The sequence below is a fragment of the Macaca nemestrina genome, chromosome 2, assembly GCF_043159975.1.
Source record: "Macaca nemestrina isolate mMacNem1 chromosome 2, mMacNem.hap1, whole genome shotgun sequence".
NCBI lineage: Eukaryota > Metazoa > Chordata > Mammalia > Primates > Cercopithecidae > Macaca > Macaca nemestrina.
This window is the reverse complement of record NC_092126.1, coordinates 96376584-96402091: the sequence shown is the minus strand read 5'-3', so window position 1 is coordinate 96402091 and position 25508 is coordinate 96376584. Positions and strand designations below refer to the sequence as shown.

Sequence of the window (25508 nt, the reverse complement as noted above, 5' to 3'; positions counted from 1 at the left end):
TGGATCAGAGGCTCGATGACATTAAGGTTGACATCTTTATGATTCTCTTGACGTTTTCTTCTTACTTGTCAACTCTTGATTCAAGGTGGCTGCTGCAATTCCAGACATCAGGTCAGTGTCCAAAGCAGGAAGAAGGAGAAGGAAAATGCTGGCTTCTTCAGTTCCGTTTGTAGAAACTCTTGGCTGCCTTCTGCTTATGTCTTATTCTAGAATTATGTCACACAGCCATTCCCTGGCAGCAAGAGAATCTCAGAAGGCAAGCATTTAGCTTTCTAACTGCCACAGGAGATGGTGGTCAGGGAAAAGGGGATTGGGAGTGAATTAGCCATTTATCAACATTGCCACAGCTCCTTTCCTTTAATTATAAGGAATTGTCCTTTTAGCTTTATCTTGATGGTTGTTTCCCACTTGGAATTACTGTGTCTGAATCTCTCTCTTTCACTTTCTCTCCCTCTTTGCTCCCTTTCTCTGCCTCTGTCTTGTGGCAGCTTGAATCCTTTTGAAAGTAATTGATGAAGAAATCAACTGCTCAATACTCTTAGGCTTGTAGAGTCCCCAGTTTCCCCTCATACACACCAATGAACCCCAGGTTTGGTGGTGGGTAGGGCTCCCAGGGGTGAGTGGGGGACTCCTACCTGAAACAATGGAGAAGGTCAAACCAAGGAAGAGATCAGAGCCCCAACTCCTAACTTACCTATGGAGCTAGTGACTTGAAACCTGGGCGGTGAGAACCAAGGGTGATATCTAGAGCAGGACTGTTTAATAGACATACAGTGTGGCCCACAAGTGTACTTTAAAATTTTATAGTAACCATATTAAAAAGGTTAAAATAAATGGATACAATGAATTTTAATAATATAGTTTAAAATTACCCATATCTGAAATAATATTTTCACATGTACTCAATATTTAACATTATTGAGATTTTACCTTTTTTATTCTAAATCTTTGAAATCTAGTTCGCATTATATACTTACAGCATATCTCAGTTTGGGCTGGTTACATTTCAGGTGCTTCATAGTCACATGTGTCTAGCGGCTGTTGGATTCGGTAGTGCAGGTGAGAGGGAAGGTTCTCAGTCATGTTTGACTGAATATCTCCTTTTTATAACAAAAGATTTGTATTGCCCTCTGCCATCCTAACATGAAATTTATACATACTATAACTTGTATCTGCAAGGGTGGGCTCAACAACTACAACAAACAGACTCCAAAGGGTATAGGGCTCCAACTGTAACCACCCAAGGGGTTGACCTTGCCTGCTGCCCAGACAGAGCCAGGGGAATTGCAATAGAGAAAGAGTAATTCATGCAGAGCCGGTTGTGTGGGAGACTGGAGGTTTGTTATTACTCAAATCAGTCTCCCCGAGCATTCAGGGAGCAGAGTTTTTAAGGATAACTTGGTGGGTGGGGGAAAGCCAGTGAGCCAGGAGTGCTGATTGGCCAGAGATGAAATCACAGGGAGTTGGACCTGTCTTCTTGTGTTTAGTCAGTTCCTGGGTGGGGGCCACAAGATCAGATGAGCCAATTTATTGATCTGGGTGGTGCCAGCTGATCCATCAAGTGCAGGGTCTGCAAAATATCTCAAGCACTGATCTTAGGAGCAGTTCAGGGAGGGTCAGAACCTTGTAGCCCCCAGCTGCAGGACTCCTAAACCGTAAGTTTTAATCTTGTGGCTAATGTTAGTCCTACAAAGGCAATCTAATCCCCAGGCAAGAAGGGGGTCTGCTTTGGGAAAGGGCTGTTATCGTCTTTGTTTAAACTATAAACTAAATTTCTCCCAAACTTAGTTCAGCCTACGCCCAGGAATAAACAAGGACAGCTTGGAGGTTAGAAGCAAGATGGAGTGGATTAAGTTAGATCTCTTTCACTGTCTCAGTCATGATTTTGCGAAGGCTGTTTCAAAACACACATAACAGAAATTAAGTTCTTACTCTTTTTTTTTTTTTAATACTTTAAGTTCTAGGGTACATGTGGATAACGTGCAGGTTTGTTACATATGTATACCTGTGCCATGTTGGCGTGCTGCACCCATCAACTCGTCAGCACCCAAGTGCTTACTCTTTTACCACTTCTGCATGTATGTTCCTGGTCAGCAGACAACTTTTCTCCATGTGGAGGTTCAGGAATGAAGGCTCCTTTGAGTTTTTGGTGCTTACTGTTGTTATGCATATTGCAGCCTTCTTCTTATGTGTGTCCGGGGAGCAGACAGGCTAACAGAACATGGAAGGAGCATAGTGCTTCTTAAAATTCTCAGCTCCGAGATAGCATACAGCACATTCCATTGACTTGAACTTGTCACAGTCATTTGAACAAACATAACAGCATGGGATCTGGGAAATGTAGTGTAGCTGTGTGCCCAGGAAGGGTAAACTTAGGTGAATAGCCGCCCCTACCTATGCTCATATTTTTAAAAATTAAAAAATAAAATATAAGGAACTGCAATGTAAAGGAGAAATCAAAGGAAACTAATTATAGTAAAGTAACATATCTTTCAATAGCACGTATTTCCACATACATGTCTAGCTACATGAGAATAATAAAAGAGATGCTTGCTCCTCAATTTGGAGTCACCATAAATATGATGGGTGCAAATGCTGGGGTGTGATGGGGTGATCGGATACCTGCAGTGACTTTATTAAGATTAAAAGAAAAAAAATTCTTGGCCGGGTGTGGTGGCTCACGCCTGTAATCAATCCCAGCACTTTGGGAGGCTGAGGTGGGGGGATCACCTGAGGTCGGGAGTTAGAGACCAGCCTGACCAACATGGAGAAACTCTATCTCTACTAAAAATACAAAATTAGCTGGGCGTGGTGACACATGCTTGTAATCCCAGCTACTCGGGAGGCTGAGGCAGGAGAATCGCTTGAACCCGAGAGGCGGAAGTTGTGGTGAGCCGAGATCATGCCATTGCACTCCAGCCTGGGCAACAAGAGTGAAACTCCGTCTCAAAAATAAATAAATAAATAAATAAATAAAATAAAATAAAATAAAATAAATAAAATAAAAATTCTTTATGAGTATTTGTAAAAACAGAGTTAGAGGCTAGGTTCAGAGCATTTTAAATGGATTTTTCACTTAAATTAAGCCTCTAGTAAGACATTTGGAAGTCATGTAGCATGTGGGGCAATTCTTTGTTTTATTACGGAGAATGGGTCATTTAGTATTCCAGGCCCTGAGATTTCCAAAGTGCCTCCCAGGGAATGGTTCTGCCATTTCCCCAGTGAAAACCTTGTGTGGAGGAGAAAGGGAAAATAGATATTGGAAGGCAAAGAGCAGTAGGAAGATGCTTTGCACCCTTCCCCATCATTGATCTTTGCCATCTTCCTATAGGATTTCCCGTATTCTCAATTCACCTCTGTATGAAGCCTTCTTGCCAACTATCCCCAGGGCCCTTTCAGCAATCCCCTTATGTTCCCCAAGCGCTTAATGTTTTCTGCAATAAAACTAGATGTTTTTCACCTAATGAAAAGGTACAAAATCATAGTAGGAGGAGTAGTTTAGGTTATCATTTTACTTAGTACCAAATAATTCGGGTTTTTTTTTTTTTTTGAGACGGAGTCTCGCTCTGTCACCCAGGCTGGGGTGCGGTGGCCGGATCTCTGCTCACTGCAAGCTCCGCCTCCCGGGTTTACGCCATTCTCCTGGCTCAGCCTCCCGAGTAGCTGGGACTACAGGCGCTCGCCACCTCGCCCGGCTAGTTTTTTGTACTTTTTAGTAGAGACAGGGTTTCACCGTGTTAGCCAGGATGGTCTCGATCTCCTGACCTCGTGATCCGCCCGTCTCGGCCTCCCAAAGTGCTGGGATTACAGGCTTGAGCCACCGCGCCCGGCCAATTCGGGGTTTTTTGTATTCCTTGAATGGGACTTCGGAATGATCACTTTCTTCCTATTGCATTACCGCGTTTCCTCAGAAGGTGGCACTAGATGCCATGTTGTGGGTTGCCCCCACAGATGGTGGTAAATCTAGCTGTGTTTCCTTGATGCTTTTGCCTCTTAAGACTAATATTCAACAATAGGTGGGTGTCCACAGTTAACCTTAGGGCCTCTCTGCTGTTCAGTATTGGTAGTAACTAAGACAGAAGAAAATGTCGCCTTTTTTCATTTAGGTGGGGTTAACTTTAATACAGTCAACTATAAAAAGGTAAAATTGACCAGGTGCAGTGGCTCATGCCTATAATCCCAGCACTTTGGGAGGCCGAGGCAGATGGATCATTTGAGGTCAGGAGTTCGAGACCAGCCTGGCCAACATGGTGAAACCCCGTCTCTACTAAAAATACAAAAATTAGCCGGGCGTGGTGGCGTGTGCCTGTAATCCTAGCTACTCGGTAGGCTAAGGCACGAGAATCGCTTGAACCTGGGAGGTGGAGGTTGCAGTGAGCGGAGATCGCACCACTGCAGTCTAGCCTGGGCGACAGAGCAAGATTCCATCTAATAATAATAATAATAATAAATAAAAGGTACAATTAAATGGCATAATCACATTCTAGTGAATATTTTAGCGTGTTTCAGTTCCTTGAAATGTTTTAGCCATTCCCTCAGCAAATGTTGATTATGCAATTACTACAGTGTTATAATGCATCTAAATTTAGCTTTTTAAAGACACAAATTCTCTGAATGCACGTTTCTCTGAAACTTCCCATAGTTGTGAAACTGCAAAGAGGAAGAATATTATTAGATGAAAGCTGTTAATATCCTTATCAGTCACTGTAATGAGGTAGTTTAACATACTTGTCTTGGTAAACATCTAATCTATAGATTTCATTTTTGGAAATTTAGAGTAAACATATAGGATTAATAAAGAGGTACCTCTTGGGGACGGATGACTGACCATCCAGACAAATCTCACATGGTTTCATTCCACAGCAATTGGTTTCTGAGCACCTAAGACCCATATTAACAACACCCACAAGAGACTTGTGCAGAAAAACCACAGCACTAACTTACTCTTTACGTAATATACTTATGTTTGCTCAATAACGCATTCCTTTTCTTGAAACAAATTTATGTGGAAAATGAGATTATAAACAGAAGATTCTTATCAGGCTTGGAGTCAGCACCAGAGAGTTGGCCGAACGATCTTACAGTGGTGTCATCAGATAGACTGGTAACATGGATTGGACTCTCAGGGTGGGCTGGCCCTCTCTCCTTAGCTGTACACCGCCCGCCTTTGCTCCTTTGAGTCCTCCTCTTCTGTAGTTTCTTTGTTGACCACACATCCTCATTAACCACACAGTCCCCACTAATCACACCCCACACTGATATGTCTTTCTCAGATATGTTAAATACATTCAGTCATTTGTAGTTGGCCTTGCCTTGAGAGCCATGATTCCTCTTCAAGTGGTTTCTCTTCAAGGACATCACTTGGAAGGTGCATGCAACTTAAGCTCCTATGCCACTGGCTAGGGCAGAGGTTCCCAAACCCTCTCAATTCTCTGCGCCTTAGTATCTCAGTCTTTCTTTCATGGCCCCCCAAGGCCAAAAGCAATAACTAGCATTTCAAACAACTTAATATGTATCTATGTCCTAACAACTTAGTAGCTGTTTGAAAAAATAATACATATAAATTAAAATATTATTTTTTCTCTCAATTTTATTCTTAAATAACTACAACTATCTTAAACCTTGCAATCAAACCAGATATCACCACCTTTATGTCTTGTTCCACATTGATTTTCATACTGTTTTTGCTTTTTATTCCAGCAAGTACCAAACCCCCAGCTTTTTAAAGATGCAACACCATCTACAAGAATATAATGCAATTTGATGTTGAAATTGGGAACTACTGGGGCCGGGCGTGGTGGCTCATGCCTGTAATTCCAGCACTTTGGGAGGCCGAGGCGGGTGGATCACCTAAAGTCGGGAGTTCAACACCAGCCTGGCCAACATGGTGAAACCCTGCCCCTACTAAAAATACAAAAATTAGCTGGGTGTGGTGGTGCATGCCTGTAATCCCAGCTACTCAGGAGGCTGAGGCAGGAGAATCGCTTGAACCTGTGAGTCACAGGTTGCAGTGAGCCGAGATTGCATCACTGCACTCAAGCCTGGGCGACAGCGCGAGACTCTGTCTCAAAAAAAGAAAAAAGAAATTGGGAGTTACCTCTAGCTAGTAGTAGTACATATGGTGTCCAACAGATGTCAACTATCACTGGGTTTCCCTCAAAAATTTAAAATAGTCACAGCGCTCCTATGAGTTTACTGTGGTTCCCTGGGTACCTGTGACACAGTTTGGGGATTGCGGGGCTAGAACTTAGTCAAATGGCTCCATGTAACTGCAAGGGGACTGGGAAATAGAATCTATTGAATTTGGTGGTCTCTGCTCTGAATTAAATGTTAATTTTCATATTTTTACTTTCACAGGGATATCTTAAATTGCTATTTATAAATTCTTGAAGGGAAGCTGATTATTGCTTCCTTGTAATAATAATAATTATAATAATGGTCACCATTTTTTGAGCAGTTTTATATAATAAGCACCCTGCTAAGGTGCTTCTCCTTTGTGCTGTCACTTAATTCTCACAATACCTTACCACATAGGTACAAACATTATTCCTATATAATAAAATGATGGGACATATATATCTATGTATATACCTAGATATATATATAAATATGAAAGAAACACATTAAGTATCTTGGCCAAAATCATATAGCAACAATGTGGCAAAGCAGATTTGAACCAGGCTGTCTGATTTTAGCGTTAACTCTCTTAACCAGCATGCAATATTACTTTTGACATTTACTGACTACAAAAATGAAGAGCAATATTACATATTTGTGTTGGCATTATTTACTATTCTACCTATGCTGAATAATTAAATCAGTATTACCTTTTACACAGTAACTCTCTTCAAACGATTCAAAAATTGAGTTCTTACAATGCCATGGAGCCAGCATGAATGAGAAGAGAGACTTGCTCAAAATAACTGTGTTAACTTCTCCCAAATTCTAGTCTGAGATAATATAGATAGGAAAAGAGGTGACTGATATTCTTTCACCCAACTTTCCTGCAGAGGCACGACATGACAGCATTTTGCTAACATCTTGACCACCTGTTTTTGTTACAGGAGGCCGAGGGGAGGATGGCGCCCCCATCATCACGTTCCCAGAGTTTTCGGGGTTCAAACACATCCCAGATGAAGACTTCCTGAATGTCATGACCTACCTGACTAGCATCCCCAGGTGAGCTGAGTACAGTCTCCTGCCGCCTTAGGCACTGGCTTTATTCCACCCTTCCCATGTGGCAGGGCTGGGTTGAGACATAGACTTCCATGAGCACAGTTTACCCTGGTATGCATAATAACCCAGCTGGCTTCTGTCACCCATCAGTCACGAACAAGGAATGTGGACAGGGACTGGAAAACAATGACAAACAATTCTCAGTTTTGACTCTGTTTGCACACCGGAGGGACAGAGTAAACAGTGTTGAGTGGATGGAAAACTGATTGAGCAGCTGTGTTGCCTTTGTTCCTTAGGCTATTACTTTATTTTTATTTTTTATTTTTGAGATGGAGTCTTGCTTTGTTGCCCAGGCTGGAGTGCAGTGGCACGATCTTGGCTCACTACAACCTCCGCCTCCTGGGTTCGAGCAATTTCCAGCTAATCTTTTTTTTTTTTTTTTTTTTTTTTTTTTAGCAGAGAGGGGTGTCACCATGTTGGCCAGGCTGGTCTCGAACCCCTGACCTCAAATGATCCCCCTGCCTCGGCCTCCCAAAGTACTGGGATTACAGGCTTGAGCCACCGTGCCCAGCCGAGGCTATTCTGGCTTCCTGGGTCGTGTTGTCTAGGACACAGGACCCTTGTTTAAGGACCTCCAACTGTGTCAGGAGTTATTTATCGCTCCTAAATAAGAAAATTAGGGGCAGATTGTTGTGATTGTCATTGTCAGATGGAGAAACTAAGGCACAGAGCAAGGAAACTACAAGGCCAGGGAAAAAAAACTGTGCTTGTAGCCAAGCCCACGATAGAAATGCTTTCTGGCATCTTCTCCTTCCACCCTCTCCAGCCTGGGCCTCAACTCTTTATGCCGCTTAAATCAGTATGCGCCCAGGTCTTCAAGGGGATGGAGTGTGGGCAGAGTCCACATTGGTTACCACCATTTCACAGACAGGGGCAGAGCGGGGTCCAAATGCTGTCCTTAGGCAGTGCTGTGTCCACCTCTAGCCGAGAAGACTTGGTTGGGAAAGGCCTTCCCTCCATGGGTTTGCATTGCTGATGAGCCCCCACCCCTTCCTTGACTATGGTGTGGTTTAGAATGTACACAGTGACCAGGTGTGTGGTATTTTGCTTGCTTGCCGTCTGCCTTTTATGATTTAGAGGTAAACAGCAGCTTTGTGACTGAGAGGCCGCCTGGAGTCTGATACCACTTGTGGAGATTAGGAAGTTGATTGCTTTAACCAAACCCGCTTGAAAAACATGTTTTTTCTTTTACACCTTTTTCTTTAGTTTTTTTCTTTTACCCATCTTATTTCTTCAGAGAAAGTTGTGGATTTATTTTGAATGCATTTCTTCAAAGTTAGTACTTAAATATATTTCACTGATTTCCCCCTTTCCTCCTCCCTGCCACGGTCATATGCCATTTATTAATGCAGATATAAGGATGTGGGAAATCCTTTGTTGCTGTGAGGGAAACACACCACACCTGTCTCACGGCTTTGCTCCGGTGTTTCTCTGCGGGACACCTCTGCCTCTCTTTTAGGCCTGATTCTTACTCATTCATCAGCCCTCAACTCTGACCTCATCCCTTTGATGAAACCTTCCCTCACCCCAGTTCTGTTTTCACAGAATCTTTTAAATTTCCACAGAACCCCAGGGTTTACCTTTGCCTATGGAAATTACTTGTCTATGGAAATTATTTCTGCCTCTTCCAGTAGACTGTGAACTTCTTAAGAGTAGGGGCAAATGCTTTGCTTTTCTTCTCTTTCTTTTTCAAAATCTGCAGCCCTAGTCCAGTGCCCAGTGTATGGTTGGTTCTCAGAACTAATGTTGGTAGAGTTTTCAGTTTTGATAATGATTCATTCCAAATGGTATTTGTTGTGGGGTGATGAAGGGGTTAAAATATGCTATTCTGTACTATGCGCTATAAAAAAGAATGAGTTCGTGTCCTTTGCAGGGACATGGATGAAGCTGGAAGCCATCATCCTCAGCAAACAAACACAGGAACAGAAAACCAAACACCGTATGTACTCACTCAGAAGTAGGAGTTGAACAATGAGAACACATGGACACAAGGAGGGGAACATCAGGCACCGGGGCCTGTTGGCAGGTCGGGGGTGAGGGGAGGGAGAATATTAAGACAAATACCTAATGCATGCAGGGCTTAAAACCTAGATGATGGGTTGATAGGTGCTCCAAACCACCACGGCACATGTATACCTATGTAACAAACCTGCACGTTCTGTACACGTATCCCAGAACTTAAAGTAAAATTTAAAAAATGCCATTCTGGCATATTGACTATTTAAGTTAAAAGCACTTGAAAAACAGCAGGTACAAGAAGATCACTTCGACTTTTGTGCTGTTTCTTAAGAGAAGAAGATGGAATTCCTATGTGAAAGACACTCTCTAGGGACTAGAAGGAAAGGTAACTTAGAGAATATTGCACAGGCCTTGTTAGAAACTCTTATTTTTTAAGCTTCCCCACATAATTTGTCACATTTTCACAGTTTACTATTCTTTATTCAATCCAATATATAAGTAACTGACTCTGACTGATTCTTTGGTCTTCATTTCTTTATGAGGGCTGCTGTGCCATGTAAAACACTTATGAATAAATTTCTATGCTTTTCTCATGTTAATCTATGTTTTGTTGATTTAACTCTTGGACCCAGCCAGGACCCTAAAACAATAGAGGTGAAGTTTTTCCATTCCTATAGTGAGAAGGGGGACCCTGACAGAGAGGGGAACCCCAGCTGTTATCAACTTGGGTTTTAAGAAGTTGAACTTGAACTCTGTCTTTGGCCCAGTGGCATTTCAGGACAACATACCGTCAGTTTAGCAACTTCTTCTTCCGTGGGAGCGGCAGGGAAGAGGGTGAACAGGGAGGTAGACAATAGGAGGAGTGTCCCCTGTCCCCATTCTCCTTATATTTGTTTTAAGTTCAATGTCTAATTTTACTTAATCCCCAGGGATACAGTCAAATGCTAAGTTAAATGGAGGATTTTCATCTTGCATTTGCAGCCTTTTCCAAATCATGCTGAAGACAGCTTAGGGAGTGCCCCTGGACTGTGTGGTGAGAAGCAGGCATCTTACAGATGGAGATGAGAAGATCAAACAGGGGCTACTGTTTTGGATTTCCTTGTTCTGCTGTAGGCTCCTTGTACAATTGCTTGTGACCTAGGGAATATTTTCCTTTCCTAGAATGCTGTTTGTCTTTCGGGAAAGAGTGGCTGTCTGGCCAGTTATTCCCCTTTCTTCTTCCGCTTTTGCTCACACTGCTTGCTGCCCCTCCCCTTGTTCCTTTCCACAAAAAATGGAGACAAAGGGTGAGAAGGCCTGAAAGGGCAACTTGACCTGGACCTATGTCTAATTTCCATTTTGGATTTCAAAGAATGTAACCACCCTTGTTCATTTTGTGACTCCTATTTGTCATGATTTGCATCTTTTTATATGTTACATAGTTATCCAGTACCAGAGTCCTTCCCAATTGCAAAATGTTGTATAGACAGGTGGCAGAGGGCTCGTGGATGGAATAAAAAAAGAATTGATATGCTAGAATAGGAAAATGGCAGGATACTTGGGGTTGGGAAGTGTTATCTTTGTGCCTGAAATTAATTAGGATCTCGCGTTGTGAGAGGGTTGGGCAGGTACAGAAAGGCTTCCCACAGTAACTCATTCTTCAGCAGACCTCTGTGAGAGCCCACAGCATGTAGGGTGCTGTGTACCATGCTGTAAAGGACTGAAAAACCTCAAGACAATGTCTTAGACCACAGGAAACTTATCACATGACTCTGTTATCAATATATTTTGTGAAATGTGTAAATAAAGTGTTATAGGAGCTCAGAAGACAGGAAGTCACTTCGACAAGAAAAAAAAGGAAAACTTTAGGAGAAAAGGGCGTTTCAATCCAGACCCCTAAGAGAAGGTTCTTGGATCTTATGTGGGAAAGAAGTCAAGGTGAGTCACAAAATGCAGTGAAACAAGCAAGCTTGTTAGAAACTACTCTGTTACAGAGTAGGACGCCCTCAGAAAGCAAAAGGAGGAACGCATCGACTTTAAGTTTTTCTTATATTGGGGTCTTGTCTATATAAAGATTAAACTAAGCTGTGCCTATGTGCGGATGAGCAGACAGTGTGACAAAACTTATTATTCTATTGATTTAAAGAAAACTATCCTTGACATTTTAGTGTGTGAGAACATCAAAGCATAACTATAATTTTTTGAAAACATTTGTTGTTATGGTATTGGGACATCTGGACTTTCTGTTGTTGTAGTAGCCTTAGGCTGTTTTCTCAACCATAAACATCTTATGACCATGGGTCATGGTTGGCAAGGAATGTGCCTTGTTAGTCTCAAGACAGAGCTGAACTTAAAACTCTGTCACCTTTGCTCTCCTCGGTTCCTGCCTCCCTAACAAAATGTCCTTGAAGGGATGGTACAGTTTCTACAGATAGATATAGAAGGGAGCATTCCAGAGAGAGAATAGGATAGTGTTGAAGAGCTTTGAACACAGCCCAAACCTGGATTGAAATCCAGATCCTATTGCTCACTAGCTAGGTGGTCTGTGGCAAATGACCTGGCTTATATTTCTTTCTTTCTTTTTTTTTTTTTGAGATGGAGTTTCCCTCTTGTTGCCCAGACTAGAGTGCAGTGGCACGATCTCAGCTCACTGCAACCTCCGCCTCCCGGGTTGAAGTGATTCTCCTACCTCATCCTCCCAAGTAGCAGGATTACAGACACGTGCCACCACACCCAGCTAATTTTTATATTTTTAGGAGAGACAGAGTTTCACCATGTTGGCCAGGATGGTCTCAATCTCTTGACCTCGTGATCCATCCGCCTCAGCCTCCCAAAGTGCTGGGATTACAGGCATGAGCCACTGCGCCTGGCCAATCTGGCTCCTATTTCTATCTAACGCAGGGTGTCAAGTTTTCAACAGAGCGTCTTTGGGGAATTACAGAGCATCCAGTTTGACCAGAAGAGAGTGAGGCTGCTTTTCAGATGGTATTGAGAAACGAGAGCTGGAAAGAGTTGGAAACAGACTGGGCAAGGCCTTTACCCCCAAGTGAAGGAGTTGAGGCACAGGGAGTAGGAAGAGGCCATTTTCCTGCAAGAGGGTTTGAAGAGGAGAGTGAGGAGCAGATTTATCTGGTGATGGTGTGCAGGATAGATTGGAGGGAGCAGGAAAAGGAGGCAGGGACACCAGTTAGGGGCTTCTACATTAAGACAGGTGCAAAATGAAGAGGTATGATGGCCTGAGAACTGGATAGGAAGGGATGGACAAGAAGACAGGCATTGGGGAGTGGTGGAGGTTGGGAAGGAGGAAGAGGGAGAAGCTATGGAAGACGCTTGGTTTTAGGAGCCTTACAATTGTATCCTATTACTCTAAGTCTGGTTGTGTGGAGTTGGAGGTGTGGAATTCAGGCCTCATTTTGGTTTTGATGGTCTCATGATTTATTTTAAAACTTTTTCTTATCAAAGCCATGCTAAGATAATGGTTCTCAACCTCAACTGCATTTTAGGATTGCCTAGGGAGATTTTAATTCACGATGTCCAGACCATAATTCAGATGAATTAAATCAGGATTTCTGGGGATGAAACCTGGGTTTCAGTGGTATCTCATCTCACTGGTGATCCCCATTGCAGCCAGGGGTGAGAGTGCTGTACTAGGAGTGGATAGGGAGAAGCTGTGGTGAGACAGAACAGACATTTGAGGGGCGTGAAGAAGAGAACTTGGAATGAGACTTAGCTTTCGGATAAAGTGAGGTGGTAGTGAATGTGCAGAAGTTGAAAGTCGGAGGGAGGGCTGTTCCCATGTCCTTTACTTTTGCTATCATGGTTCTGTATTTCTTTCCTTAAAAGCAATATATAAAAAGATTCAATTTCTTGAGCTTCTGTGACCCTGGAATTTCTTTGTGAATTATGTATAGTACTGTACATAAGGAACTATTGAATTACAAACCTTCCCACATGAATCTTATGGTATTAAAATAAATAAATACTAAAAAATACACAGAAATCATTACCCCATCACCATTCTGTTTCCAAAAACAGCTGAGGGCGAGGTTTAGCCTATCAGGTGCCATCTGCTTTATAAATTGTACTACTAGTGGTTTTCACAGTCCAGCTTATAACAATAGCATAGTAAATCCTAGTGGTCAGTTTCTCAGAATGCAAGACATTATCGTTTAAAACATGTCACCTGTGGCTACAGAGTGGAGCCAAGTGGTCTGAAAAGGCATTAGTAAAATATTCTGAGCCACAGAGATAGAGCTGAACTTGGGTCACCCTCGGTCTCCTAGGCTCCTGCCTAACAAGATGTCCTTGAAGGAAGGTACAGTTAACTACTTTTCCGTCACAGTTGTTGGTCCTGCAATCAACATTTGTATAACTAAGCATGGATATTTATCACTCTGTTTCTCTACTCAGTTTCCTTATTTTAACTTTCAATTCTGGGTGCATTATTAGAATGGATTGGAGAAAGTACTTTTATTAGATGGTGCAAGAGCAGTATTTCATATCAGTGGTTAATTTTGTGATTGTTTCTATTTCTTTTCTTTTCTTTTCTTTTGAGACCAAGTCTCACTCTGTCACCCAGGCTGGAGTGCAGCAGCGTGATCTCGGCTCAATGCAACCTCTACCTCCTGGGTTCAAGCAATTCTCCTGCTTCAACCTCCCGAGTAGCTGAGACTACACAGGCAGATGACATCATGCCCAGCTAATTTTTGTATTTTCAGTAGAGACAGGGTTTCACCATGTTGGCCAGGCTGGGGTTGTTTCTATTTCTAAAGGACTTTTCTATAATGAATCTATTGAGGGACCTATTTAAGTTAGAATAATTTTTCTACATTCATTTTCCTCACATATAGTGTGATGAATAGTTTTTGGAGTTAGTTGTGTCCTCTTTTAAGTAAAGTGACCTAAAATGCGGTCTGATATTTGTACTCTAGGAAGGAATAGGAGAAGAACAGTGTTATTATTTGGCCTGTGAATTGTGATGAGACTTACTCCTTTGTATTGAAAGACTCAGTGGGATTATAACAACTTCTCAGCTTTAGAAACCAGCCTCACCAGAGAAGCGAGTGCAATCGGGGCTTCTTAATATTGTGGAGTGTGAAGGGAGAATAAACCTAGGGACCCCCAAATCATTAAGCCAAAGGGAAGTGAAGCTGGGAGGTGCATCAGGCAAACCTGCCTCTCATTTTATTCCTAAAGAAGATAACTACAAAGATTAAAAGACTATATACCTCCCTCACAATTTGCCCACAAGGGAGTTCCTTATGGAAAAAAGACGGATGGAACTCAGAGTTATCCCTCTGCCCATGTGAGACAGATGCCTATCTGATTGCTTCCTCTGCCCTCCTGTTTCATGAAGCCAAACTGAGGCCTAAGTGACTATTCCTTTATCCTCTTCTCACATGTAAATTGTGTACGGCGTATAAGGCTAATCAGAGGCTGGGTGTGGTGGCTCACACCTGTAATCCCAGCACTTTGGGAGGCTGAGGTGGGCAAAACACTTGAGGTCAGGAGTTCAAGACCAGCCTGGCCAACAGGGTAAAACCCCATCTCTACTTAAAAAAAAAAAAAAAAAACAAAAATTAGCCAGGTGTGGTGGCACGGCGCCTGTAATCCCAGCTACTTGGGAGGCTGATGCAGGAGAATTGCTTGGACCCAGGAGGTGGAGGTTGCAGTGAGCTACTGCACTACAGCCTGGGAGACACAGTGAGATTCTGTCTCAAAAAAAAAAAAAAAAAAAAAGACCGGGCGCGATGGCTCACGCCTGTAATCCCAGCACTTTGGGAGGCCAAGGCGGGCAGATCACGAGGTCAGGAGATCGAGACCATCCTGGCTAACACGGTGAAACCCCGTCTCTACTGAAAATACAAAAAATTAGCCGGGCGTGGTGGCAGGCGCCTGTAGTCCCAGCTACTCGGGAGGCTGAGGCAGGAGAATGGTGTGAACCTGGGAGGCGGAGCTTGCAGTGAGCTGAGATTGCGCCACTGCACTCCAGCCTGGGTGACAGAGTGAGACTCCGTCTCAAAACAAAACAAAACAAAACAAAACAAAACAAAACAAAACAAAACAAGGCTTATCAGAGACTCAAAAGAATGCAACCTTTTGTGTCTTATCTACCTATGAACTGGAAGCCCCCCTCACCCGTCGAGTTGTCCTGCCTTTCCGGAATGACTAATGGACATCTGACATGTATAGATTGATGTCTCACATCTCCTTAAAATGTATAAAAGCAAGCTGTGCCTCGAGCACCCTGGGCACGTGTTGTCAGGACCTCCTGAGGCTGTGTCAGGAGTGCGACCTTACCCTTGGCTAAGTAAACTTTCTAACTTGATTGAGACCTGTCTCAGATACTTTTGGGTTCACAGAAGGCAGTGGAAAATACTGTTTTTCAAGTGTCTAAACAACGTTAACGAGCAAAAGTGCTGCTTTGATGGAGTAGCTGGAGTGAGGTACGGTTTTCACTGGACTGGCTGTGGAACTGTGTCCCAAAGGGTCAGGGAGATGAATTCATTCATCTGACTCGTCAGGATAGGAATCCAGAGTGTACAGTCATGTGGGTGACTGTGTTGCCCAAGGAGGGTAGATTTGCTTCAGAGCCCCCAGGGAGGTTACCAGAGAGGCTAGATTTTGGGCACTCAACTGAGGCCTGAAATTAGGCACTCCATGGGTTTATTAGGAATAAATGGTGGCACTGGCAAGTATGTCTTACATGTCACGGAAATTTAAGTAAACTGTACTAAAGGGCAGGAAACAAAGTTAATATGCCAGGTTCTTGTCCTTCTCTATTTAAAAACTAAGGGTCTGATGGTACTTCTTCCCAGTAGAATGACCTCATGTGTGTATAATGGCTTTTCTTTGTTCATTTGCCTGGGTGATTGTTTCAGAATACCTCTATGCTGTCATGCCTTTGTGTCATCTATTCTGTTCTGTTCAGATAGAAACCCACTTTCCATCTTTTGACATTTCGATTTAGATTGCTTCAGAAATTCAAAACACAACTTTTGCTTGAATTTGTGAGTACTAATGATTGTGAATATCTGGAATTTGGTCTTAGTGGAATTATTGATGCAGGATTTTTCTTCTTGGTCACTTGGCAAGCTGGAGGCCCTGGGCCAGCGATGCCCCACCTGGGCCTTACTCGGCCACACTACTGAGCCCTAGCTCACCTGTGTTATAGCTTGTATCCGCATCTGCTGGTTCCACAGGGCAGAAAAACAGTTAGGAAAGGGTAGGTATACGTAAAATAGGTGAGGGGTGGGGGTCCATCACAGGAAAGCTTGACAAATGGGAAGACAAGTTCTCAATCGGGTCTGAGGATTTAACCTGTAGCTTGGCTTTTGGGCTTTAAACGATCTTCAGCTTGGAGGTGGGGTTTCACCAGGGACCTGACCGTATCTGCCTGGCCATTTGGCTGCCTCCTGCCACTCATTATCAATTATAAAGATGATAGCCACCTACCATAACAAGCAGCCTCCTCTCCTATTTATTATGTGATATGGGTTGTTATAGTGAAGGGGTGGTCTGAGGAATTGAGATGAAGTTCAAGAATTTAGCGGGTGAGGGATTAGCTATAAAATTTGTGAATGTTGCCTTTTTAAAATCAAACTTTGGGTGTAGAGTAGACAACTGTTTGCCACACCCTCTAACATTCATTATGCGATCAAGAAAGTTTTCCAAGACTGTGAGCCAGAGAGGGCTTGACTTTTTACTATTTATTTACTATTGTCAACTAAAGAATGAGGAGGTTCGTAAATTTGGAAAGGAGAACTTTATTTCTCATAAAGAGTTCCAGTCTACAGGGTGACCATTCTGATAGGCTGGGAAGCATAGTCTCCTGCCAGAAGCTGGAAATGGACTCTTCAAGAGAGGGGCCAGAGGGAACAGGAATTTATGCTGAGCAGGGTGGCCAAATGTACATGTTCAATAAGCTATAGGAAGAGTCTGAATATTTATACAAGGAAAAATGTGCACACACACAATTGAGCTTCTTGCCCCTTCACGGGTCCCATGTACAAAAAAATGGCAGCATTAGCATGATCTGAGAGTGGAATTTTTGGCCCTCTGATGTCAAAAAGGGAAGCAGAAGACACGCAAACCCTTACTGCACATTCTCCGTAGACTGACCAGAACCACTCTGTGATCAGTGACCTCTTATCAGGCAAAAAAGGAGAAGCAGTGTTGGGTGGTTGGTTAATATCAGTGGTAGAGTCTTTGGAAAGGGCTAGTTTCTGTGAAAGCCTTAGGGAAGAAAGCCTAATTGTGGTTAGCGAGGCAGGTGGGTAACGAGGCATGTAAGACTCTCCATTCCATCATGGCCTGGAACTCAGTTTTCAAGGTTATTCTGAGATTCCCTTGGTTAAGAGATGGTCCATTCGGTCAATTGGGGGACTTAGAATTTTATTTTCAGCTTACACTATTTATTAAGTGACTTTTTGCTACTTATTATTTACTATTCTATTGTGTCAGGAATATGGGGAAGGATTCTAGTACCATTGCCAGAATTAGTCCACCCACTTTTAAAGGAGTCTAGGCATTTGCATAAATACCTTTCTGATTGAATAATCTTTATGAATTCCATGGGTTCATAAAGATTATCATCCTCATGGAGATGATAAACGTGGCGTCAAATTTAGTAATGATGTACATTCAGTATTATCAATCAGAATAGTCCAGGTTAGAGGTCAGCAAACTTCTTCCGTAAAGAACCAGAGAGGGAAATATTTTTGGCTTTTGTTTTGTTTTGTTTTGTTTGTTCTGTTGCCCAGGCTGGAGTGCAGTGGCACATTCTCAGCTCACTGTAACCTCCACCTGCTGGGTTCAAGCAATTCTGCCTCAGCCTCCTGAGTAGCTGGGATTACAGGCACATGGACCAAGCCTGGCTAATTTTTGTATTTTTAGTAGAGACAGGGTTTCACCATGTTGGCCAGGCTGGTCTCGAACTCATGACCTCAAGTGATTTGCCCCTCCTCAGCCTCCCAAAGTGCTGGGATTACAGGCATAAGCCACTGCACTGGGCCTATTTTAGGCTTTTTGAACCATAGTGTCGCTACCTCAACTACTGAACTCAACTGTTGTAGCTCAAAAGCAACCATAGACAATACTTTAATGACTATGGCTGTGTTCCAATTAAACTTTATTTACAAAGACGAGAGTGGGGTGGATTTGGCAGACAGATGGTAGTTTGTTGGCCAGTGGTCTAGATTTGTGGTTCTCATACATTAGGACACAATAGAATCACTTGGAGGACTTTTTAAGACACAAATTGCTGGTCCCAACCTGAGATTTCTCATTCAGTAAGTCTAGGGGTAGGGTCAAATAATTTGCATTTCAAACAAGTTCCCAAGAGATGCTGATGCTGCTGGTCTGGGGAACACACTTTGTGAACTGCTGGTCTAGTCCAAGCTCATTTACAGAGGTGGACACTAAGACCATGAACAAAGGAGTTGGGTAAACTCACAAGCTGGTAAAGGAAAAACTTAGGGCTTGATTAGGATTTAGATTTTCTGGCCCCTGGCTCAGTGCTGTTCCACCATGTCATGCAGTTTTCAAATGATATAATGGTGGTTAGCTCCATGATACTAACTTGCATATTTATGTCTGTATTTCTTGATTCATCAACTTTAGACAATATCTTGTGTTTCTTTACTGTGAAAAATGAGTTTTGCATATTATGATGCTTTCTCTCTCCTCATTCCCTCTCATTCTCTAATTTTTGTTAGTTACATTGTTATTTTTAGATCACATACCAGTGATCTAGATTGAAACAACATACTTAACTTCTTTTTGGTGATCCAGCTACCTTAGATAGTATCTGTTGATTTTCTACCACGTGTTTCCATCTTTCTTTATGCTCGTCCTTCATGTTCTTCTAACTATTATATACTGTTGCTAAGATTTAGAGTGTATTTACATTTATTCTACAAGTAGATTTTTTTTTCTCTGACTATAGGTTGATTTTAAATAATAGAAATCAGTAGGCCGGGCACAGTGGCTCACGCCTGTAATCCCTGCACTTTGGAGGCTGAGGTGGGTGAATCACTTGAGGTCAGGAGCTCGAGACCAGCCTGGCCAACATGGTCAAATTTGTTTTGTTTTATTTTGTTTGCTCTGTCGCCCAGACTGGAGTGCAGTAGCACAATCTCGGCTCACTGCAACCTCTGCTTCCTGGGTTCAAGCAAGTCTCTTGCCTCAGCCTCCTCAGTAGGTGGGATTACAGGCACGTGGACCAAGCCTGGCTAATTTTTGTATTTTTAGTAGAGACGGGGTTTCACCATGTTGGCCAGGCTGGTCTTGAACTCCTGACCTCGAGTGATTTGCCTGCCTCGGCCTCCCAAAGTGCTGGGATTACAGGCGTAAGCCACTGCACCGGGCCTATTTTAGGCTGGCCAAATCCCACCTCTGCTAAAAATACAAAAAAAGTAGCCAGGTGTGGTGGTGGGCACCTGTAATCCCCAGCTACTTGGGAGGCTGAGGCAGGAGAATCGCTTGAACCCAGGAGGCAGAGGTTGCAGTGAGCCAAGACTGCGCCACTGCACTCCAGCCTGGGCAACAAGAAAGAAACTCCATCTCAAAAAAAAAAAAAAAAAGAAAAGAAAAGAAATAAGTAAAATGCATTTATATGCATTCTGTGATATACATTATATATACATAATAGATTGGACCTCTCTCAAGTGACAGATGTAATCCTATGTCATTAAACCTGTATCACTGAAAGGAGGAAGCTACAAATGGTAAAGTAAAATGGGTTCTCTTTCCTTATACCCCATCAGCTACTCAAAATCATTCCGTAATTTAATTTATTTCAGATTCAGACAATGACTTTTTTATGTGCATTTTCACCTGGCATTTCTAATTGCCCTTCTTTTTTCCCTATTTTATAGAAGTGGCATATATCCTTATTGCATTATTAATATCTTGCAGATTCTTTATTATAGAGTGTGTAATGCATACACTTACTTCTTGAAGATATTCTTTTGAGGCCCTCTGGTCTGCTCTTATAATTCAGGGTTGTTGCTGTCTAGATCTACTGCAAGCTGTCAACCTGGGAGTGTTTTACATTGTGTCTCTGGGAAAGTGCCCTCTGTTTTGGATTTCATTTTCATTGAAACACTTAAAAAATTATTTTATCTTCCAAAAGCATGTATGGTAAATAATTTTTTTTTTTTGAGATGGAGTCTTGCTCTGTTGCCCAGGCTGGAGTGCAGTGGTGCAATCTCAGCTCACTGCAGCCTCTGCCCACCGGGTTCTGGCGATTCTCCTGCCTCAGCCTCTCGCGTAGCTGGGATTACTGGCACACGCCACCATGCCTAGCTAAGTTTTGTATTTTAAGTAGGGACAGATTTTCGCCATGTTGGCCAGGCTGGTCTGGAACTTCTGACCTCAGGTGATCTGCCCGCCTCGGCCTCCCAAAGTGCTGGGATTACAGATGTGAGCCACAGCGCCCGGCCGGTAAATAAATCTTAACAGTACCTTGAACATTTGAAAATGACTATATTTGTCCTCGTATTTGATTAGTAGTTTGGCTGGGAATGGAGTTTTTAATGTAAATAACATTGACCCATTGGTTTGTAGCATCCAGTGTTACTGATAACAATGCTAATCCTTCGCACAAAGATCAATCTCATTTCTTTGTAGGTAAACTGTTTATTTTGTTGTGGGTTTGAAATTTCAAACCTTTTTCCTTCTCTCCTGGGCCTTCAAACCTGAGTAAAGTCTTTCTTAGACTTAGAATTCTTTTCACTATTGTTTCTTTGAGTATTTCTCCCCTCCAACCCTATTTTCTGTTTCTGTTTCTATTTTTCATCTCTTTATCAGTTTACTTTTTACTTATATATATATGTATGTACTGAAATGTCTATTCATGTTTTTGCATTCTTCTTCTATTGAGTTTTTGATTTTTATTTTTCTCTCAATTTTTAAGAATTATTTATGTAATTGGTATATTAGCCCTTTATCTGTGATGTATATTGCAAACATTTTTCTCTCACTTCTTAATTTGTCCTTTGTCTTTGCTTAGGATGCTTTTTTCCATGTGGAATTTTTATGTCATCAAATGTATTGATTTTTCTTTTATTGTATCTAAATTTTGAGTCATTGTTAGAAAGTGTTCCTAAATCTACGTTATAGAGCAATTCATCCAGGCTTTCCTGTAATATAGTATGCTTTCTGTTTTTACTGTCAGCTCTGATGAGATTGTTTGTGGTTGGTATGAAGTATAGATCCAAGTTTATCTTTCTTGAAATGTCTATTCAGTTACCTGAACACTATTAATTTTAAAAGTCCATCTTTGCCTCAGTGACTTGAGAATTAATTGGTGTGTCTGTCTATTCATAAATGAGCAATAAACTTTTAATTATAGAGGATTTAAGTTGTTTAATATCTAGTGAGATTAATCACTTCTCCCCATCCCTTAAGCTTTGCCTTCTTTTCCAATGTTTTCCTAACTGTTCTTTCCTGTTTTCTGTCTATTTCTCTAATTTCATAAGAAGGAAAAGAAAAGCTTGTTGGTCTTGTCATTGGGACTGTGTTATATTTACAAATCAATGTAGGGAAAAGTGAAATTTTTCTTGTGTTAAAATCATCCTATCAAAAAGAAGTGTCTTTCTGTTTGTTCAAGTCTACTTTTGTGTCTTTCAGGAATGTTTACATTTTTTTTTTCTGGTATAGATTTGTAATTTTATTAAGTTTTTGATCTCTTGTTGCTATTGTAAATGGGATCTATCTACCATTATATCCTTTAACTAATAATTTTACTTTTTGTACTGTCTTTATTAAGTTTAGATATCAATGTTACGCTTGCTTTATACATAGTATTTTAAAGTCTTCTTTCATTTTTTAAAGCTCTGGAACAATTTTGTGACATTGAGACTACATGTATATAGTCATTGATTTTGTAGAATTCCCCTGTGAAACCTTATCTGGGCCTTGATAACTTTTTCTTTCAGCTAAATTGGTCCTGTTTAAGTTTTATATTTCTGATGAGGTTAACTTAAGTAACATATATTTTTCTAGGAAATTGCTTATTTATATCCAGGTTTTCAAATTTTTTTGCATAGGGGTGTGCAAGGTTGTTTCTTAGGGATTTTTAATTTTTTGTTTCAGTTTCTTTTGCCATTTCTCATTTTGTGTACCTGTGCTTTCCCCTTCCTCCCCTCCTCTTTTTTCTCCTTAAGTTAGCTAGTGACTGATTTATTTTGTTAATTTTAAAAGTGGGACTTTGATTTACTAATTAGATCTATTGTTTTTTCCATTCTCTACCTTATTCATTTCTGCCTTTATCTTTAATATTGCCTTTCTGTTCTTCCTTTTGGTTTGCTTCATTTTCTTTCATTTTTTGAGTTGATAATTTACTTTGATTCTTTTATCTTGATGATATAAATGTTTAAGGCTATGAATTGTCTCCATTTACTGCTTTAAACAAACCCATACATTCTGATATGTAGTGTTTTGTCATTATATTTTAGAAATTCTGAAATTTTACTTTACATTTTCCCTTCACCAAAGAGTTATTAATAGTAAAGTTTTAAAATTTTCAAGTGTTTTCTTTGTTGACTTACATCGTGATCAATTTCTGTGGATGTTCCATGTGTACTTTAGAAGATGGTGAGTCCTCTATTATCAGGATGTAAAGCTTAAGACATAGTCATTATATTTCCCTTATTGATTATGTCATGTAGGTCTTTTATAACTTTATTGTTATGTTGTCTATTTGCTCTATCTTGTACTGAAAGCAGTGTATTAAAATCTCCTGTTTAAAGTATATTTCTCTCTACCTGCTTTTGAGACAGGGTCTCGCCCTGTCACCCAGGCTGGAGTGCAGTGGTGTGATCATGGCTCTCTACAGCCTTGACCTTCCTGAGCTCAAGCGATTCTCTCACTTCAGCCTCCCAAGTAGCTGGGTCTGCAGACATGCACCACCATGCCTGGATAATTATTTATATTTTTGTAGAGATGGGGTCTCCCTGTGTTGCCCACACTGGTCTCAAACTCCTGTGCTGAGGAATACTCCTTTCTCAGCCTCCCAAAGAATGGGGATTACAGGCTCAAGTCATCGCGCCCAGCTCACTTCCTTTATAGGAATTGGTTTACTGCATAGGAATTTGATATAGTAGAGAAATTAATAACTTTGCTCTGGGTCTTCCTCTTATAGACTTTGTATACTGATAATCCCTGACTTACGATGGTTCAACCTGTGATTTTTTTAACTTTATGATGGTACCCATACAACCATTCTGTTTTCCACTGTCAGTACAGTATTTAATAAATTACATGAGATATTCAATACTTTCTTATAAAATAAGCTTTTGTGTTAGATGATTTTGCTCAACTGTAGGCTAATGTAAGTGTTCTTAACACATTTAAGGTAGGCTAGGGTAAGTTATAATGTTCAGTAGGTTAGGTGTATTAAATGCATCTTTGACTTAGGATATTTTCAACTTAAGATGGTTTTGTCAAGATGTAACCCATTGTAAGTCAAGGAGCATCTGTAGTTGGTTCTTTCTTTGTGAGTTAAATTGAAAATATTTTTCTTAGAAAAAGTGAATTAAGTCCATTCATATATATTGATAGGAATGATTTGTTGGGTGTCAATTTTGTCATCATTTTATAACTGCTAGGTGGATTATATTTACTATATTTTTATATACATATTTTCTTTGCTCTTCTTTATTTTTAACTTCTTTTGGTATTTAAGAAGATTTGGAATTTTGTTCTTGTATTTATACCTTTTAAAAATGTTCTTAGTCTCTATTTTTAAAGGTAATCTTTTGCTGTCTAGTTTGTCAGTTTTTAATAATATTCTCTGACTCCCACCTATTGCCTGTACAAGAATCAATGAGCTTATTCTTTTCTCTTCTCCCCTCTTTTCTTCTTCCATTTTTAAACTTGCATTACTTGTATATGTTTTTATTCTACTATGTCTGATATTAGACCTACCATTAAATATATTAAATATATCCTTTTGCTGAAGCTCCCCCAAGTTATCTTTTGATTGGATGAAGACCAACCTTTACTAGATTCTTCAAGACGGGCTTATAGCTACAAAATTCCCTGAGTTTTTGCATGTTTATAACTGTTTTTCTATTGCCTCAATAGTTGAAGGCCAGCTTGTCTTGATATAAAATTCTTGTTTCACACTTTTTGCTCATGAGTTGTCCTAGAATGCTATTACATTCTTGCCATGAATTGTATGTTGCTTTGAGAAGTATGATGTCTTCCTGTTTCTCTTATCCTGATAAATCATTTCATTTTTTCCCTGAAGGTGTTGAGAATTTTTATTTTATCTTTAAAGCCAAACAGTTTACTAAGATATGTCTTACAGTTTATTGTTTCAGGTAGATTTTTCCAGGTGCCTGCTGGGCCCTTTTAGGTATATGTAGATTCAAGTTTTTTGTGTTTTTTGAAAGTTTCTTGGATTATATTACTTATATTTGAAATATTATTTCTGTTGTTTTTAGTTTTTAGAGACTCCAATTATAAGCACATTGGTTCTTTTCTGTCAGGCTTCTATTTCATCCACTTTCTTTCTGACCTTTTTCATTTAAAATTTTGTTTTTTTCATTTTCATTCATTCTTGTTTGTTTTCTCAATGTTATTCACTGCCTTTTATTAAAGTTTTTGTTCAAATATGATATCCCTTAGGTTTCTTGTAATTTAGACTGCTTTTCTCATATGAGGTTGTCTTTTCCTTTTATTTTTCTGTCTTCATTAACTCTGATTTCACTTCTTCTCTTTTTATATATTAAGAAGTTTACTTCTGTTCTTGTTTTTTGAGTTTCTTATTTAAAGTGCCACCCACTCCCTCTGTCTCCAGATGTTTGTTTGAAGATATGTAATTCAATTTGGAAAGCTATATTTTTTTCTGCTTAATGACTATATTTTTGGGAGCAATTTTCATTATCTAAAAAGTTTATTTAAAGATATACTTTATTTTATAACAGTTTTCAGCAAAATTGAATGGAAAGTACAGAGAGTCCCTATATACCCCTGTTCCACACACATGCACAATCTTGGCCATTAATGTTCCCCACCAGAGTAGTACATTTGTCACAGTTGAAGAAGCTGCACTGACACATCATTGTTACCTGAAGTCCATCGTTTACATATGGTTCACTCTGGGTACAATACATGCCATGAGTTTTGACAAATGTGTAATGACATGTGTCTACTATAATTGTAGTAATATACAAAATAGTTTCACTGCCCTGAAAACCCTCTGTGCTCCACCTATTCATCTTCCGTGCCCCAGTCCCTAGCAGTCACTGATCCTTTTACTGTTTCCATAGTTTTGCCTCTTCCAGAATGTTATACAGTTGGACTTATACAATATGTAGGCTTTT

At 40.7% G+C, this 25508-nt stretch overlaps 1 protein-coding gene across 7 annotated transcripts in view; it reads left to right on the top strand.

Annotated features, from left to right (window-relative positions):
- The window catches only part of LOC105480110 (MCF.2 cell line derived transforming sequence-like 2), a 261761-nt gene that overhangs the window by 43700 nt on the left and 192553 nt on the right, over nt 1-25508 (top strand). For all 7 annotated transcript variants that reach the window (XR_011619936.1, XR_011619935.1, XM_011738576.3 and 4 more), the window contains one exon: nt 7065-7179. Coding sequence is in view for 5 of the 7 variants with exons in the window: in XM_011738576.3 (XP_011736878.2) it covers nt 7065-7179 (115 nt within the window). In the remaining 2 variants the exon portion in view is untranslated. The remainder of the gene's footprint in view (nt 1-7064; nt 7180-25508) is intronic.